At 37.1% G+C, this 17,394-nt stretch overlaps 1 protein-coding gene across 1 annotated transcript in view; it reads left to right on the top strand.

Annotated features, from left to right (window-relative positions):
* The window catches only part of LOC107187466 (fasciclin-1), a 198,059-nt gene that overhangs the window by 171,941 nt on the left and 8,724 nt on the right, over nucleotides 1–17,394 (top strand). Inside the window, exons 10-12 of the mRNA XM_015575571.1 lie at nucleotides 4,739–4,980; nucleotides 6,347–6,377; nucleotides 14,514–14,728. Coding sequence (XP_015431057.1) covers nucleotides 4,739–4,980; nucleotides 6,347–6,377; nucleotides 14,514–14,728 — 488 coding nt within the window. The remainder of the gene's footprint in view (nucleotides 1–4,738; nucleotides 4,981–6,346; nucleotides 6,378–14,513; nucleotides 14,729–17,394) is intronic.

The raw sequence follows: 17,394 nt of genomic DNA, 5'->3' as shown, positions 1-17,394 counted from the left end.
CCGAACGAAAAAATTTTCTATCAATTGTGTACATGTGTTTATTACTCTTATATTGACTCAATGATGTTATTCTGTGGTGCTTTGCATGTCTCTATTGGACTCTGCATGTCGTATAGGGCATCGTAAGTACTTAATTAAATGAACTCATCAGAGAATACACACGACACTCAACCAAAAAAAAAAAAAAAAAAAAAAAAAAACCTTTTTACGGACAAAGTAACGCGTGTCTCCGCTGCGTTGCGACAGTCGAATGGGCGATTCTAGATCGGCCGGTTCGTTTTGTTTAGTCGTGTGTCCAAGCTTCTGTTGGTTTCTCTAGAGAACGTGCAGAAGGTAGTGGAGCCCGTAAGAACAGTCGGGGACACTCTTTGTTCATCCACGTGGACGATCGTGATCATTCACGAACAGAAAATATAAGATTTTACTTCGATGAAACGCGCGAATAGTTCGGTGCAATCTAATGGAAGATCGATAGACAAAGGTTCCCAATCGTTGTCCCAGGAAACGGGGGGACTTTTTTCTTCCGTTGGCGCGTTTCTTGTGAACCGACTGTACTTACTGCATCTGACTTTCTAGATTTAATTTCTTTAGATGTAATTGCGACGTTGATCGTCTAAGAGCAAACAAGCATAGGGAAGGACGTTTCGTTCTGCTCGATCCGAGTGGCTCACAGTTTTTGGTTGAGCGAAGGGTAAGGAATAACGTTAAAGCCAAAAAGATTCGAACAGCAAACGTGATTGTTACAAGGAAAATCTTGAAATAATTACGATGGAAATTCTTCGACTCAGACTTGAAAACTTCAGGTAAAATCTCAATGAATGGAGCGTTTGAATAATAGACTAACTTGGATAATAGATACAAGATTTGCTGTCAGTCTATGCTCTACTTGAATCGATCCACGAGATAATTAAACAAAATCGTAAAGTCGTTTTATGCAACGCCGTTAAGGTTCATAAATACGTCGCCGTGATCGACGTTTCTAATTAAACTCTTTTTGGCTTCATTAACGGAACAGCCTTGTGGCAAACAGAACGAGGGTCCTTCCGGTGATTGGAGACGTTTTCAATTCGAGCAGTCTGTTTTTTTAATTTCCTCCCCACCCCTTCTCCCACGGTTTCTGCCCATTTAACCTTTTCAATCAAGGCTCGACGTTGTTTGTAATAGGGTTCTCTCGTTCGTTTATTTCCGCGGCAGATAATACCTTAGTAGTAGGCCAGTATACGTTTATTAGAAATTCCCACTCGCCGCTTCTCTGTGTTGGTTAGTTCGATGACATTTTTTACCCTACGATTCTTGTCCATCGTCGAGCAAACCGGGGTAGCTTCCCTCCTGTTATATCCTTCTAAGTGTCAATATTGTTTCTCCGTAACGACGCGAATGTCCGTTTAATCCTACCCTTCCTCCTTTCGCCACTTCCGGTCCGTCGATGAACCGACGAACTCACGGAAGGCAGATTAACGAGAAGATGACTGGAAGTGGCGTTGGTTGAGCAAACGAATCGTTCCATGTAAGACGGAATTACGAAAACAATAATATAGGTATTGTCAGTAAACTATTAAAGTAATTCTGCATTTTATGCTAATGGAAAATTAGTGGAAGTAGAATAATAGTAGTTTCAAAAAATCGGAGAAGTTGGTAGAATTATTTTGTATAATATTCCAATCTTCGAATTTTAATGTAACCACCATTTTATATTTACATATATTACATAATGTTAATATATAATAATATTATATATTGCAACACCATTCTATATTTCACCCTTGAAGTGTTCACATTTGAACAATCGTGCAATCTTCAAATTTAAAACTGTTCTTATGGTCTTATTAAAGAACTGAATATGTGAAATTTCTTCAGAAGCTGAAGGTCAGGGCTGTCAAGTAAAATCAGAGAATCTAACAACGATCTCCCGATCGCCAAGTTTCATGCAACAATGGCGCATAAAAAGATATCCATAGAGAGGACAGATATCTACAGTAACGCTTCATTACTAGCTCACCTGTCAGAATTCATTGCTCGCACATCGACGTAATAACTCTAAAGAATAATTTATTTACAATCTTTGTTCGAAAAATGTACAATTAGCCATATCGATTAATAATTTCATCTACTCTATCAGTATCAAAGAATCAACCAATAAGAGTGTTCAATGCCACCGTAAGGGAAAAATAGGAAACGATGGAACGATTCGTTCGGGAAACGGAAAAAGTGGAGCCACAACTCGCGCCTCAATCCGTCTCCTGGCTCTGTGTTTCTTATTTTCTCTGTTCTCAGTCGTTAAATCCGGTCGATGAGCGCTGAGGGACGAGGGGCGAACGATAAATCGAGCGTCTAATCAGCAGCTAATTACCGGCTCGTTAATCACCCTCATCGATCTTTAATCCGATCGAACGTTCTCAATGCTAGTTTAATACGCGTTTTCTCGAGGATTTTTCCCATGAAAATTAGGCGACCACGCGTATAAAGATGCGCGATTCCGAGACGGCAGGATACTTCGTGACGTCCAGAGTCAACAACGTTCGTTTCCGTTCCGTATCTCTGGATTGGCTGTTAATTAGCGGGACTTTGATCTACGAGTTCTCCCGTATGTGACGTGAAGTAACGTCTCGAGGCCACGATCACTCGCGTATGTGCCACGGCTTTTCCTGGATCCGTTTGATCGCGATCTAGAGACGGCTCGCGAACGTAAACTGTGGCCTCGTCGACTGTACAGGGTGATTCACGTGAATCGGTTGGGCTGTAACTCTTTCATGGACGTGATGGAGGAAATTTTCGTTGGTTTAAGTATGGTGAAAAAGATCCTTGAGCAATTTTGTAAATGGTTCATTTGATAAAAGGAAGTTTTGGTCCTGAGATAATTGTTCTCCATGGATTAACTCTCTATAATTCAAGTTCATTTGTATCGTACAAAAAATGTTTTATCTGTATGGATTCCTTAGTACTGGCTGATTAAACACGTGGAAATTAAATTTGTGAAAGTAAGGGGTTGCAGCTTTGATGACCTTGATCTTGACCTTGACATATGTTGTTAAGGGCACTCTTCTATGTAATCTCCAAGAAGTTTTAGACGTTGCACGTTTTTTTTATTAAAAAGTTATTGGGAAAATAAGTTTGCAACATATACCAGGTATTTCAACGAGTTACTCCAACCAACTCCGATCAGTATAATGCTTCATAGTTGGTTAGAGAAATTCCAAGAAAAAAAAGTCATTCAGAGTTTGTCAGAGACAATTCAAGACCAATGTATCATTTTCTGTTAATAATTTTATAATAAACGTTTGATAACTGAAACTTTTTGAAGATAACTCAAGAGGGTGTCCTTGGTAACATATGTCAAGGTCAAGGTCATCGGAGCTGCACTCCCTAAACGTAACGTTTACCCTTAAATGTTTAATTTTGAAGTTTCTAGTTCTTTTCAAAATAAAGTTTTGACTTTATGGTCACGTTCGACAGTAGTACGTTTGAAAATGAGCAGACATATTGTAATTCTCAAGTTATACTGGTCAACTCTGGAAAAAACATTTTCATTTGCTTAATAATGATAAAACTGGTATGTGACTTCAAGATTTAGGACATATTGACGGGAGAAGAACCGATTGCCAAGACAATTGTTCGAAGAGATATACATTTAGAATAATTAATTGTATGAAGCAAAATACACTTTAGAAATATCAAACAATTTATATCCGGGAATCTTATTCAATCTTTCTGGATGGAATTATTTATGCTACGCAGCTTCGGATCACGTGGTTTACCGCTAGTATTGCCAGCGTTGAGTGTATGCTAAATTAAATTGCATAATACATTGATATGTATAATATATCATACAATATAGTGTTATGTGAAATGTATAATGTAGTAAATGTCAACATAAATTCCAACAAAAGCACAGACATTAGAGACATTTGGAATCCGTTCTTTGACGGACTTGATTATTCTAGTGTTAACCTGAGATTATATACCATAAAAGTAACTTCGAAAGTTTCAAAATGCTTGGTAAATTATTGTGGTAATGAAAACTCCTATAATTTGATAGTGTAGAAGTGCCTATACATTATAGCAATATTCAATTTATTATACGATTATTCCGACTATAGATATTATACATTTGCAAATATGCATTAACTCCGTCAAGCTTCCCACTATTAGCATCCAACATCACGTCAAAAAAAAGACGAAGCCAGTCCCAATCGCGCGAATCACTCTGTACAACGTTCATTACAGTTCACATTGAATATCGATCTATATCAGAAAAAAGTACCTCGTATCTCGGAACGATCATCGACGGTGATTTCGATGAACTACCACAACTATATCCTTGTATTCCGAATTTTTCCTTTATATCGAGGACCGCGAGTTAAGTGTTCAAAGCTTGAAGCTTTTTGTGTTTTCAATTTGACCACCTCCTGAATTCCTTGTGAGCATTTTATTTGTCATCCTCGCGCAACAGCAAAATATGCGAAGTTCATTCCTGAAAATAATGAAAAACAAAAAGTAAATGTCTCGTTAAATCTAATTTATATATACACATTTACGGAATAATCAACGAAATTATTTCAAAGAGCTTCGCAAATTTCGCAATAAGAACCCGTGATTATCCATCTTCTTTCGTTCCTCTTTCGTTACGATCATTTATCATTTCTTTCTTTCATTTTCGTTTTATTAACGATCCCACGTAGAAATCAGTTCGCGCTGCGCCCCCGAGCTCGATAAACAGAAATCTCTTCTGTACATTCAGGAAAAGGAGGACGGGCCGGTGTACAAGTTTTACGAGACGATCCGTGATTTCGGCGAGGAGATCATGACCACCATAAGTCACCTGCGCGAGGTTACGCTGTTCGCGCCGAGCAACGCGGCCCTCGAGGAACCTGGTGTGCAGCAGATCCTCCAAGACAAGCAACGCGTCAAGGAGATCTTGAACCTCCATTATGTCAAGGAACGTTTGCCACTCGACAAGCTAAAGGACAGGACCGTCAGCCAGGTGAGTCGATTTTCCACGTGTATTTATTCATTGTGACAGTTTGAAGACCCTCCGAATCGTGTCGAGCATACACGAAAAGCTCGAATCGCTTCAGATATTTGCTCAATACAGATATTCTCAAGAATCTTAAAAAAAAAGGAAAGAATGTCAATGCAGATATCCTCAGAAAAACACATTACTACAAAATACAGATGTCTTTAGAATCTATGGATCTTAGTGATCTGTTTAAAATTTCTGTTTAAAACTTCTTAGCTTTTCCATTTTTAAAAATGATAGAGCGTGCTGGAGAATAAGAGTTAATATTGTTGAAACAACACAAGTTCCTGATTGTCTAAAAAATTATATATTGGTTTCGACATTTTAAAATTGGGCCAAGTGACTTGAGTTTGTTTGTGAAATTAGAAGAAATTAGTTTACTAAATTATGTGTAATGGAAACTTGGAAAAAGTTGTGATTCGTGGAAATGGCGAAGAAAATAGTGACTGTAATGAAAATTTAAAAAATATATTTGTTAGATTTATTTTAGTTATATGCATGTTGAAAATTTCATCGAAATTAGTTAACGTTAGTATGTGATACACACGGTAAAAAATGAAAATCTCAGTTTTTCGGGTCTTTTTACATACAACTGTTGTAAATCTTACGATTCTTACATCTTTCTGTCGCTCGTTTCTGTATCGACCTATTTCAATAAAAGCTTCAGCATGTGTATAACTGACATAAATCATCGAAATGTATTTATTAAATTTTCATTACAGTCAGATAAAAAAGTTGTACAAAGTGACCTTTTTTCCGACTATTCACAACTTTTTCAACAAATTTTTGACACATCATTTAATCCTTCTAACTTCAGAAAAAACTCAGGTTACTTGGTTCAATTTTTAAGAAACTGTTCTTTTTTAAAAGGTTTCGAAGACTTATTCACTGATAGTAGTTCTAAGTTTGTCTAATTTTTAATATTATCGAATTTTCTAGATTTTTGTGAATCTTAGTCGTTTTGAATTATTCACAGTCTTAGAGATCTTGTAAGTATTAAAAGACCGAATGCTCTTGAAAACCTAAATGATTTCGAAAGATTATGAATCTGTAGGTATCTATTTAGTGAAAATTTACTTTGTCTTTATAAATGTGTGAAGCGATTCGAGCCGTCATTCTCTCAAGAGAGTGGTGGAAACCCATCATCGCTTATTCACCTCTCTCCGATCCAAACAGTTTTCGTGCCAAGATTTCGTTGTTTTCCGCACTGCAGACATTCGACGATGTGGTTTTTTCTCGTGACAGCACAGTAAAATACACTGAAAGGAAACCAGTTGTTTCGAACTTGATTAACTCAGTGTCTCTCTATTTTTCTCTTTTTTGTTTAATGAAACCATTGATCGGGAAGCAACACGATGGGGTAATTACAGATTTATACAGCTTTCAGTGTTTCCGTTCGTGGATATTTTTCTGCATCTTCAAGTTCTGTCCGCATTCGCCTGATTTATATTTCCTCGTTGTTGGGCCTATAATCCGAGATATTGTTGTTTGGTGTATTTTTCCGTTCGTACGTTCTAGCGGGCTGCATATTAATGACTTTCAACGAAAATCGAAACGAAAGTTGCTCTTCTGCTCTTAAGCGTTATCGTACGTGTGCCGATCATTAACTATATGTTACTTTGTAAGTTTGGAATCTTATTTACGCTAATTATTTACGAAAAGTACGGAATCTTATTTACGAATCTTCTTACGCTTATTACGCTTATACTGCTAATACTACTTGCACTTTACAAGCTGACTAAACGCTTGAGTTCGCTGTGCTCGTGAAAATTTGAGTGTCGTTTATATATCTTTGTGCGAGGTTACAAACTAGGAGAATTATGCGAAGATGATTGTACAATAGAAATTACTGACAAGCTACAGCAAGTCACTGGATATCAAATCCAAACTGAAAATGAACTTGAGTGGAAGTTGTACCTTGTAAACACCTGGAAAAATGTTCACAAGAAAAAACATCGAACTTTGGGCATTTTACCCCATAGAGTGATAAAAAGGTGTCAAGAAAATATTTTCGAAAATATATTATTACCAACATATTCAAATTGTTCATAGCTATTCATAGTCTCTTGTTATAGGCAGTGTCTCAAATGGCCACCACGGAGAGTAGAAAAAGTTTCATAGTGTCGTTTCACAGATTATGAAAGAAGTTACTACTACAGGGTGTCCCAAAATAAGTGCATTTCCTTGCAAGGGGTGATTCACTAAGGAAAAAGTTGTGTCAAATCATCCCAGTAATCGCCTCTTTCAAGGACTTACACATAGTTTGGGACACCCTGTATAGACAGAACAAGAATTATTTAAGTCAATATGTGAACATATTAATAATCTTCCTCGTGTATTTGTGTAATATTGAAAACAGATAAAACACATTTCTACGCGTAATTCTAAACTTTTTCTCCTAATATTTCTTCGATCTATCATATAGATATTTTATTCAAAGTTTAGTATTATTAGTATAATTTCAGGGAAAATTTTGAAAACAGATATACGAGGTAAATGCGGATACTGTTGAATACATTTTGGAATCGATTCCATCAGCGGTTCTAGTACGCGAATCGCGGTAAAATAACAGGAGGCGTTTTGTTATTCGACCGAAAAGTTTTATCATGCTTATTGGATGATAATGAGCTCCGTAGGAACAGCCGGGGAACGAGAACCAACGTCCCCGGTCGACTTTCATGAAAGTTTTGAGGAGAGTCGAAGTAGCCCACGTTGTTATGACGTTAGGCGTCTTTCGGCGAACTTTTAACTTCCAATCCACTTAATCTAAGGAACCCAGTCTCCTTATCGGCTCTGAGCAGGGAGGGTTCATTTTCATTTAACGCCGCTTCCCCCAAATTTCGAACTCGTTAATATATAACGCACAATTAATGTGACATTCGTTTGATTTTCGTATGCGTCCGCCATATTGGAACTGAAATTGAATACCACTCCGCAGTATAGAAATTAAAATATCTCCTAAATTAATAATTTTTTTACATATATGACTCTACAATTTTTCATAGGGAGTGACGTACTAATTAATACATTAAAAAATATGTAATCCCATTTCAAAAAACAAATTTCACCTTAATATGTCGTGTACGCGCCCATGTACGAAAATACTACTCACATTAAATTATTTCCTCGTCGAAACCATGAATCTTTTATCTGTAACATTTTTTAGTATCATCGACGGTTTCGAAATTATTCGCGGGGTCGATTTAAATGACTTACCTTCCGTAACACAGTTGTGCATGAACAGGTCGAATGCACTCACGAATGGTACGGCGATGCGATATTTAATTAAAGTATCTCACGTTCTAAACCATTGAATTACCACCTCGCAACCGGCACACGGAAAAATGTATATATCGGACCGCAGTAAAAAGGAAATGGAAAGTCGAAACGGCACCATTCACGATCGTCCGCATAAAAGAATAATTCCCGCGTAAATTTATAAATTCCCCAGTGACCCGTCCTTTGGATAAATTTTCAAAAACAAGTTTATCCCTCTCCCCCCGGTTCGGTATTGTTCGTGAATTTGCAAGCATGTTTACACGCGCGTTTACACGACAAATTTATAGGGTGATACAGAAGCGTTTTGCAAATCCGCCGGTGAAAAATCGCAGTTTTGCCGGCATAATAAACGACGGGGAACACCCGCGAAAAATACGATTCGAAATGTAATTCCCTTTTGTTTCGTGCATGAAATACACACGCGATCCTTTAATCACGCCGCGCTAAAGTAAAAAATAATCGCGTAAGAAAAGGCTGAAAAAGTGGCACCAGATATAAACTTCTGTAATAAGCCTGTTTACCGTAACGGTCCTTTGGAAAACATTTTTTAACATAGTTTGTAGTCTAGTATTTAGGTAATATGAGGTAACAGTATTTGAATAAGTGATAGTAATTAGGATGTCAACAATTCATTCGAACACTTTTTACGTTTAATAGCTTTCGAAATATATTTCTTAAACTAATGAAGTTATAAACAAAAGTAGAGGTTGAGAAAGTTACAACAAATTTTTTCTTCGTTGAAACATATTAAATAATAATAAATACAACTAAAATCTTATGTTTCTGGTCAACTAATACAAAAATTATGCAATAATGTCAGTGTCAGTATTTGGGTCTTTTACCCTATTCGAACCGAAACTTTGAGCTTCCGGTTGTATTGGTATAAAACTTCCTTTCTTAATTCTTTCTGCTCATATACACAGTGTATTACTAGTAAAGTTTCAGCGTTTGACTTTAATACACCTTGTATATTATGGTCGACGTGGGTGGTTTTAAAAATTATATCGAAACTCACAAATACACGGCACAATGGAACGCTTAGCAGTACAATCCGATGAGTTACAGATTCTACCGTGGCATCGGTGTACATATCTCGGGAGTCCGGCCAACTACCATCGATTTTGACCTGCGAATGCAATTACGCGAAATCACCGATACAGCTAATTACTTCAATACCCGTGCTTCAATCACTGGGCACGTTGATACGGAACGCTGCCTTTAATTATACGCCCCGGCCGTTAATAAATTAACATCCTATCGTGCACGTATAAAATGGAGTAAACTCGCGTGATAAAGGTCCGGCTCTCATTATGCGTCCAATCGACGCCAGACAACCGACTAACGATCAGCAAAATATCGTACAATTTGTCCGGATGGTTAACGTGACGCGGAGCAATCGTAGTAATTCCGTGAATACTAATGTTAACAACGATCGATTGAGGCGAATGTGAAAATTTTGTTGAATACGATAGACCCTTCCGTGTCTGAACTAATAATAAGGAGAGGTAAGTGTTTGGACAAAAGAATTTTTGGATAATGGAACAATCATTTCTCTAATAATAAACTTCATTCGTATAAATAGAAATCTAGAGAATTAACAGTTTGTTTAAATATTTATGGATTCTATGTCTTTTTGGCTATTGAATTACAAAATTATTTTCAAATTAGGCATCGTGTGCTATCTATGCTATCTTAATTCGACCGAATAGACGAAAGTGTAAATTACCGCTTATAAGTTTAATCGCATAATGCAAAGGTTTAGTCACGCATACAGTACCTATTCAGATATTCGACGTTGTCGTGCTTACTCAAGACTTTTATGGGTCCAAAGTAAAGTAATTCATACTAATCTTCAAGAAATGTTTTACTGTATTGTGTTTCACACATTTATAATTTACGATAAGTGCATGAAATCAGCAGTCTACTGATAATATTTCTCAAAATGGTTCATTTTATTCAATGTATGATAACGCTATGATAACAAATAGTGATAATTATTATGATTATTAATTAATCGCACTAAGAAGATAATCTTATGTTGTACTAATTATAAAAAAAGAATTTATATTCTGTTGAGTACCTACTGATGAAAAGATATAATGTTATGTTGATTCTTTCTAATTAGTAGCTAGTTTTAATTATTCGTTGTCCTTCATTGTGCACAATTCTGCTTAATCTATTTGTAGTACAACTTCACCCACAAAAGGGAAGACAAAATGTTCCGGAAATAGATCTTCAGAAATCTATCCATAAATTGGTTGACCGTATCCAAGCGTTATATTAATACCGCAAGAACATACATTGAATAAAATGAACGATATTTCGAAATATGATCAGTGTTTGTATTAATACATTGTCAATCCTGTTATCTTTCGGACATACCGTGTTTTTCATTATCAGAAACTAGTTCAATGAATAATCAGATAACATTCATTTCCCTCTGCACTAGACACCAGGGTGTCTTGATTAAAATTCCCAACGTTGAATCGTCGATGCTTGAGCGCGCACAAATCTCGTTCTGTTAATTTCGTCCGACACTAATGTGTTTAACGAAATTAGAATCGCAGATTCGGCTATCGGTGGATAAACGAAGAAGCAGAGCTCTGCAGAACCAGAAGCATGAATTAATTTACGAATGGATTATGATAAAAGCTGGACGCACTAAAATCGGCCATGCTAATTGCCGGTTATTAAACAACATTGACCGGTAATGTGCGGAATGTTTATTAACAGCATCGTGTACGCACGCTCGTTCTAATATTGACTCGGCCACCTTCATTTGCCATTCGGGACGCGACTATTAATCGCTGTAAACAATGAGTAAATTGTTCTAATCGGAAGTAACGTCGTCGGGTGGCGATGTGCTAATGATTGTTTAGAGAATGAAATTCCATGCGAGCATGTTGGACCAATGAAAATACAATAAACCGAGTGTAACATTAACAGAATTTACACATGCTTTTGAAATGCAAGTAAAAAGAATTGTAAATGACCTTCACTTTTAAACACGATATGCGTGGATTTAAGATTATTTCTAATATGGCGGTCGGAATACGAAAAGTCTTTTTCAGTTCTGTTTATTTGTGCCGTTGTATTTTTGAAAATGGTACCGTCACGGACCCAATTCCTGATGAAGGTTATTTTCCAAAAAAGTACTAAATAATTATTAACTACTTTGAAATTTACACGTGAGATTCGATAGCTCATAGCGAGGGACAGATATATGATTTAGGTGATCAGGAATTACTCCCTTTGCACTTCTTACTTTAAAAGTTAAATTATAATTCAATTGTATTAGAAGAAAAGAAAATTTATTTGAAGTATAAAGATGGCTGCAGGCACCATTAGTGATTGATCGGTAAAAATATGGAGAATGGATTCATTATTGAAGTACCTACAAGGCTATAAGCCAGTGATGGGCAACTCAGCACCCGCCAAACTCACAAGATCAAATTGCTTCTATCTGTTTCGAATAAAAAGAAACATAAATGATTATTAATCTATACACTAGTTTAGATTAAAATGTGCGAGAAGTTCCTACCTCGCGTCGCCTTCACAGAAGCCCGCAAATGCCCGCCACTTACCCGTGCGGTCCTATAAGCCGATAAACAGAATGTCCAGCGCAGTTTTATTCCAGTTTTTAATCGTTCTCCACGTATGACAGAGTCAGTGGCCGGCCGAAATATGCGGGGACAGTTTTTATTCCGAGTGTCGACCGATTTGCATTAAGCAGTGCTTGCTCGTGCGCTTCCTCGTGAATTTATCGCGAGGATATGTTTTATGCCTCTCCCCGTACTTTATGACGCGCTGCTCCCAGGCTCCCAATGAGACGATAAAACAACCACGGAAGAGAAACACCGAAGTCCCGTAACGCGGGCGCACGACACTCAGTTCCATACGAGATAACGCGACTTCGTTTTTCGTTTTTTTCCGTTTCTCCTCCCGCGAGACGAACGAGCGTTTTAGTAATTAATTCATTCGACGTCACCGAAACGCAATTCTGACGGGACCGCCGCCATTCATTGACGACAAATGGGTGCTTGATTCTGTCTGAAAAAATAAAATAAAAAGGGAGTATACAATTATTCGAAATGATGTTTCACTGAAAACACTCGGAAACAGTTTTCACGATCCCTTAATCGATGTAGTCTCGGTGTTTGTACAAATAATACGAAATAACATTAAAATTTCCAAAATTAACACTTTGACTGTCACGTCACCGAAATATGGGTGACACGTACATTGAAAAGTGTCTGGACTATTTAAACACTGTTATAAAATGTTTGCATGAAATTAATATCACAGTATAATTTAAAACAAGACATACAGCCTTTATTAACTAAACTCATATATTTTCGACAATTTATGACTTAAAAAACGAAATAAAGTGTGTCTGGCTACGTACGGCCTTTTTCACTGTGGCAGTCAACGTGTTAAAAGTTCGTCGGAAAGAATGCTTTTTGGTTGTCCAGTTATGTTTTTTTTGCTAGTACAAGTAACAAGAACTTGGTTTGTTTAATTGATTGGAAGGGATTGTGATTATCGTTCGAAAATGACGTATAGCGAAAAGGATTGAAAGATTTCTATGTCTTCTTCGTGGAAATTGAAATGTAATAGCTGGTAACGATCGAAGTCGTTAAATTCAGAAGCATGTATCGTTACAAAACGAGACAGAATGTAATGGGGAACGAAATACGTGCCATAACGAAGAAAGAGGAGTAAAGGGAGGGGGGCGGATCGAACGAAACGCAATATGAGAAAGGTAAAGAGCACATGATCCAGCAGAATGAAAAGCAAAGGTAGTGATTTCCACGAGAAAGAGGCTTACAGGTGAATTCTTTGTAAGGGGCGTGGATTTTCATGGAATTTATTCGATCTGCTCTTTGAAGCCGGCGGCCCCGGGATGGTGCATCTATCTACGAATGCAGCAGCAACTCAAGATCAGAAAAGTAGCCGGAAGTGGTGCGGAGTGCAAGTCGGAAAATTCATGAGAGGGGGATCAACCGGAAAAGGAATCACTACCTTTAAGCTCTTTCCCTAGCTCTTTACCTCTCTCTTTTTCTCTGCTATCGCTCCCTCTTCGACTCTTCTTTTTTGTCGTCGCTTCCGCTCTCATTAGACTTTCTTCAAAAATGTTGGCACACGATGAAAAAACAAACTTTGAGCTTCGAACGATATTTCCGAATTACAGTTACGAATGGAGAGAAATTCTTGTTAATACTAGGTTAAAGATTTTTGGTAATTTTCGTTGATATGATTTCTTAATTACAGTTTTTATTTTAAAAACAATACATAAGTATTACAAATTTTAGGGTCCTTTTATAGTTATGCCACATAGTTTATTTGTTAATATACTTGGACCAGTTTCAACAGAATTATCAATATCTGCAACCTACAAATATCTTGCATAATTTATACTTTCGAAACTTATTAAGAATATATCACAATTATCAATGAATGTTCACGCGTACAACAAGTAAGAAAGGCAAAATGCGGATCCACTTTGCAGATGATTATTACAACATCCTTTCTTGCCGTGCTTCCTTAAGTACGCATAGATGTGCGCATAACGAAGGGAACTTATTGCTAACTGTTTAGCGACGTTCCCTGCCTTCCTGTTCTTACAACTTTACGAGAAAGTTTCGAGCAGGGGACCGCACACAACTTCTAACTTATCTCTCTCTCTCTCTCGTTTTACTGGCATTGTAACTCGCAGTTAGATATGTACGACTGTCTTGTTTGCACGAGGCTGACTTTCAACAGTTCTTCGAATAAAATTATTTGGGGTTACGCTGTATATTTAGGTGACGTGGCATTCAAAATGTTGAACGTCGAGTTCTTCTGGGAATAAAAATCAATTAAACAGGAAACAGAATATTGAAACCTAAATGTTTATACGAATCAATAGGTCCAAGATACCAATTTATTTTTATCTGTCTATCATCAAAAAATACAGATAAACAATTCAGTAAGTTTAACTGACTTACCTTTCTAAGATACTAATTTCTCCTAATTATCACTTGTTTGGACATCCTATAAAAGTAAAGTTAATCGTAAAATTTTTTTCATTGAAAAGCGAGTTATTCGAAGAACCAAATCTTTTCTTCTGTATACACTCTGTCGCTGTTTCGGTGTGCGGAACAGAAGTGACGCGTTTTTCAAACGTGTCACGTGGTCTCGTTAATGTTCTTCTTAAAAATTTATCGGTTTCTTGTAGGTGCAAACGGCGGCGGACAGGAAGAAGCTGTACTTCAACGTGGTCCAGGGGCCAAGCGGAAATCAGACAGTGACCGTTGAAGGTGGCGGTGTGAACGCCACGGTGGTAACCGCAAATATCGCTGCCACAAACGGAATCATTCATATCATCGACAGAGTTCTCGGTGTTCCGTACACTACCGTGTTGGATAAACTTAGGACTGATCCCATGCTCAAGTGAGTAAAGCCGCTATTGCACTATTTATGAGTTTAATGTTTCATCGTACCAATGACGCCACCGAGCGTCTTTAGAAGCACTTCTGTGAATTGAAAGAAACATTGATATTCTTCTTACAAAATATACAGGGTGTCTTATGTAAATGTCGCCACGAAATTTTAAGACATCCCTGAAACTTTACGAGAAATTTTGTTAGATAACAGTTGAACTATATTTAACTGTGCATAATTTTCGTAAAGCAAAGTTTCTTCATCAGCATTTTTTTCGGAGATCTAGATGTCACGTTTTGTTTTGTTAAATGAAACTACACAGCAGTTTTCAAATTATTTTATTAGAATGCGTACGAAGTGGAAAACTTCTTATGTGGGATAAGAAGTAACTATAGCATTTTGTAAATATTTTTTATTAAAACGTAACATGAAAAATCTAATGAATGTAAATATGCTAGAAAAAGAATCACAGGTTACGGAAGTTGTGCAACGTGGTCGTATATCAGGGGGTTTATCACAGAAACAATCGTTAATTCTGTTTCTTTTTGTAACATTTAGAGTCGTTGGTTTTGTCATGATTCGTTCTAAGAAAAAATATTTAAAAATACTAAAGTTACTTCTTATCCTATTTACGGGAAACTTTCTGTATATAATTGCATTTATATACCTAGAAAAGATGAGAATAACTTGAATGATTCTTTCTACAAAACTTATGAGACGATATGACTTTATAGAATTTTACGAAGTAATTAAAAACTTTTTAAATACTTCGTTAATAATATTCTGTTTTGAGAGGGCATTACGTTTTATTTGTCGAGTTTTTAATGCCCAGTTTGTTTCACTGTCGAGGCGTCTGAAAGAAAGAAATTTGTTTCGAATGCCCGGCTCAATCCCCTTTCTCTGTCGCGAATTTAATTAAAATAACGCAACAAATCCTCATTCCAATTACCGTGAACGTGCTCCGCCCGACGGAGAAACTATAAACAGGGAATCTTACGCCGGGAATTGGATGGCTCCACCGGCTACACGTCGATCTATTAAATTCGCACCAAACAGCGTTCTTCTCGATTTCGTATCGATATTGTCGCTTTGTTCAACTTAATGTGCCGTGATTTAAGACATGCAAAATAAATAGATACGTCGAATAAATGAAACAAAATACCTCATCATGAGCCTCAAGACTAGTCTAATTGGCTCCAGACAAAAACGACCTAAATGTTTCGATTTTTGTGATAACAGATTCTAGTAATCAAAAACCAGACTCAAAACATTCTAGAACCTTGATATTGGCATTCAAAGGTGTATACATATCTGGACCCCAGAGCCAGAGTGTATTAAGTCACACTTTTCAAACATTAGAGGACAGCAAATCAAAGGTGCGAATTGAACGGGAAACAATTGCTACCTTCGAACTATTGAATGGATTTAAGTCTCTATATGTAGAAGTGGTGAACTTTGCATTAATTCTCCTATGTGATGAATTTTACACCGTTTTAAAAATATGAACTTAACACCATTTTTAGACTATTATATACCTAAATTAAAAACTAGACGACTTAGAACGAAATAATTTTTACCACCGGAGAGAGTGAATTATTTGATATAGGAAACATATAAAATGTGATTTTTGAAAAAAGTGCACTTAATACACATCCAGATACGCTTCATTATCGTAACATTATTTTTGCAAATTCGTAAGAGCTCGTATTCGTGTGGAGATACGGAGTATCGTACAGTAGATCCGTCGTGATTTAATTCACCTCACGTTATTTCAATTACGGGCGCATCGATAATGGAAAATCCAATTAAACGATGTCCCAATAACCGGCAAATAAACTTCTGCGACGATAAAACCCCGTTAAATAACGGTTTCCATAACTAAACATTCACGCGATTCGCATTTTAATGCGCGAAGCTTATCAAAACAGTTTTCAACCGATGAAAAATTCAACGGGAATCATATCGTACCCAAATGAAATGCGAGGGTGGAAAAAATCATTCGAAAGGTATCAAACTCGCTGGATCGTTCATGTGTAATGAACAGTCTCTTCAGTGGTACACGGAAACATTCCCTGAAAAGTACCATTAGGTCTACCCGAACAGGCTTTACCCCCAAAAGCTTCTGCTTTGAAAAATTTTATTTCGATAGATTACACAGAAATACATTCAAAAATAAATCCGTTAAAAATCAAAATATTATTATATAAACATACAATATTACAAATCATTGAAAACAATTCGTCCACCAAAAGCACACATCCTACTTATCCCAAAGCGCAGTGACAACCAAAAGAAGAGCACAAAATCCATAAAATAACCAACGCGTTCAGCATGACAAACTGCCATTGGACCTAACGTCAAATTTCAATTGAGATGTTTGTGCCACCTAAGCGGGGCCACGAAGGTATCCTAAAGCCCAGAAACAACGCAGACTTCAGAACGATCCATGTCCTTTCAGAATTCGGTTCGAACCACCGTGGAATACCGTGCAATCCACATTTATCGTTGGGCAATATGTTACCCTAAACGGGGCGATGTCGCGGACGTCAGGGTGGTTGCGTGGCCAAGGTTCCCATCTTGCTGTCGACGATTGGGGGACGGGGAGGATCATTGAACGACCAACTGGGGGGGTGGATGGCTAGGAAACGGTTATGTGTCGGCTTTGATGCCGTTAG

Source organism: Dufourea novaeangliae, unplaced genomic scaffold, assembly GCF_001272555.1.
Source record: "Dufourea novaeangliae isolate 0120121106 unplaced genomic scaffold, ASM127255v1 scaffold89, whole genome shotgun sequence".
Lineage (NCBI taxonomy): Eukaryota > Metazoa > Arthropoda > Insecta > Hymenoptera > Halictidae > Dufourea > Dufourea novaeangliae.
The sequence above is the reverse complement of the archived record's forward strand: the minus strand, read 5'-3'. Positions and strand labels throughout refer to the sequence as shown.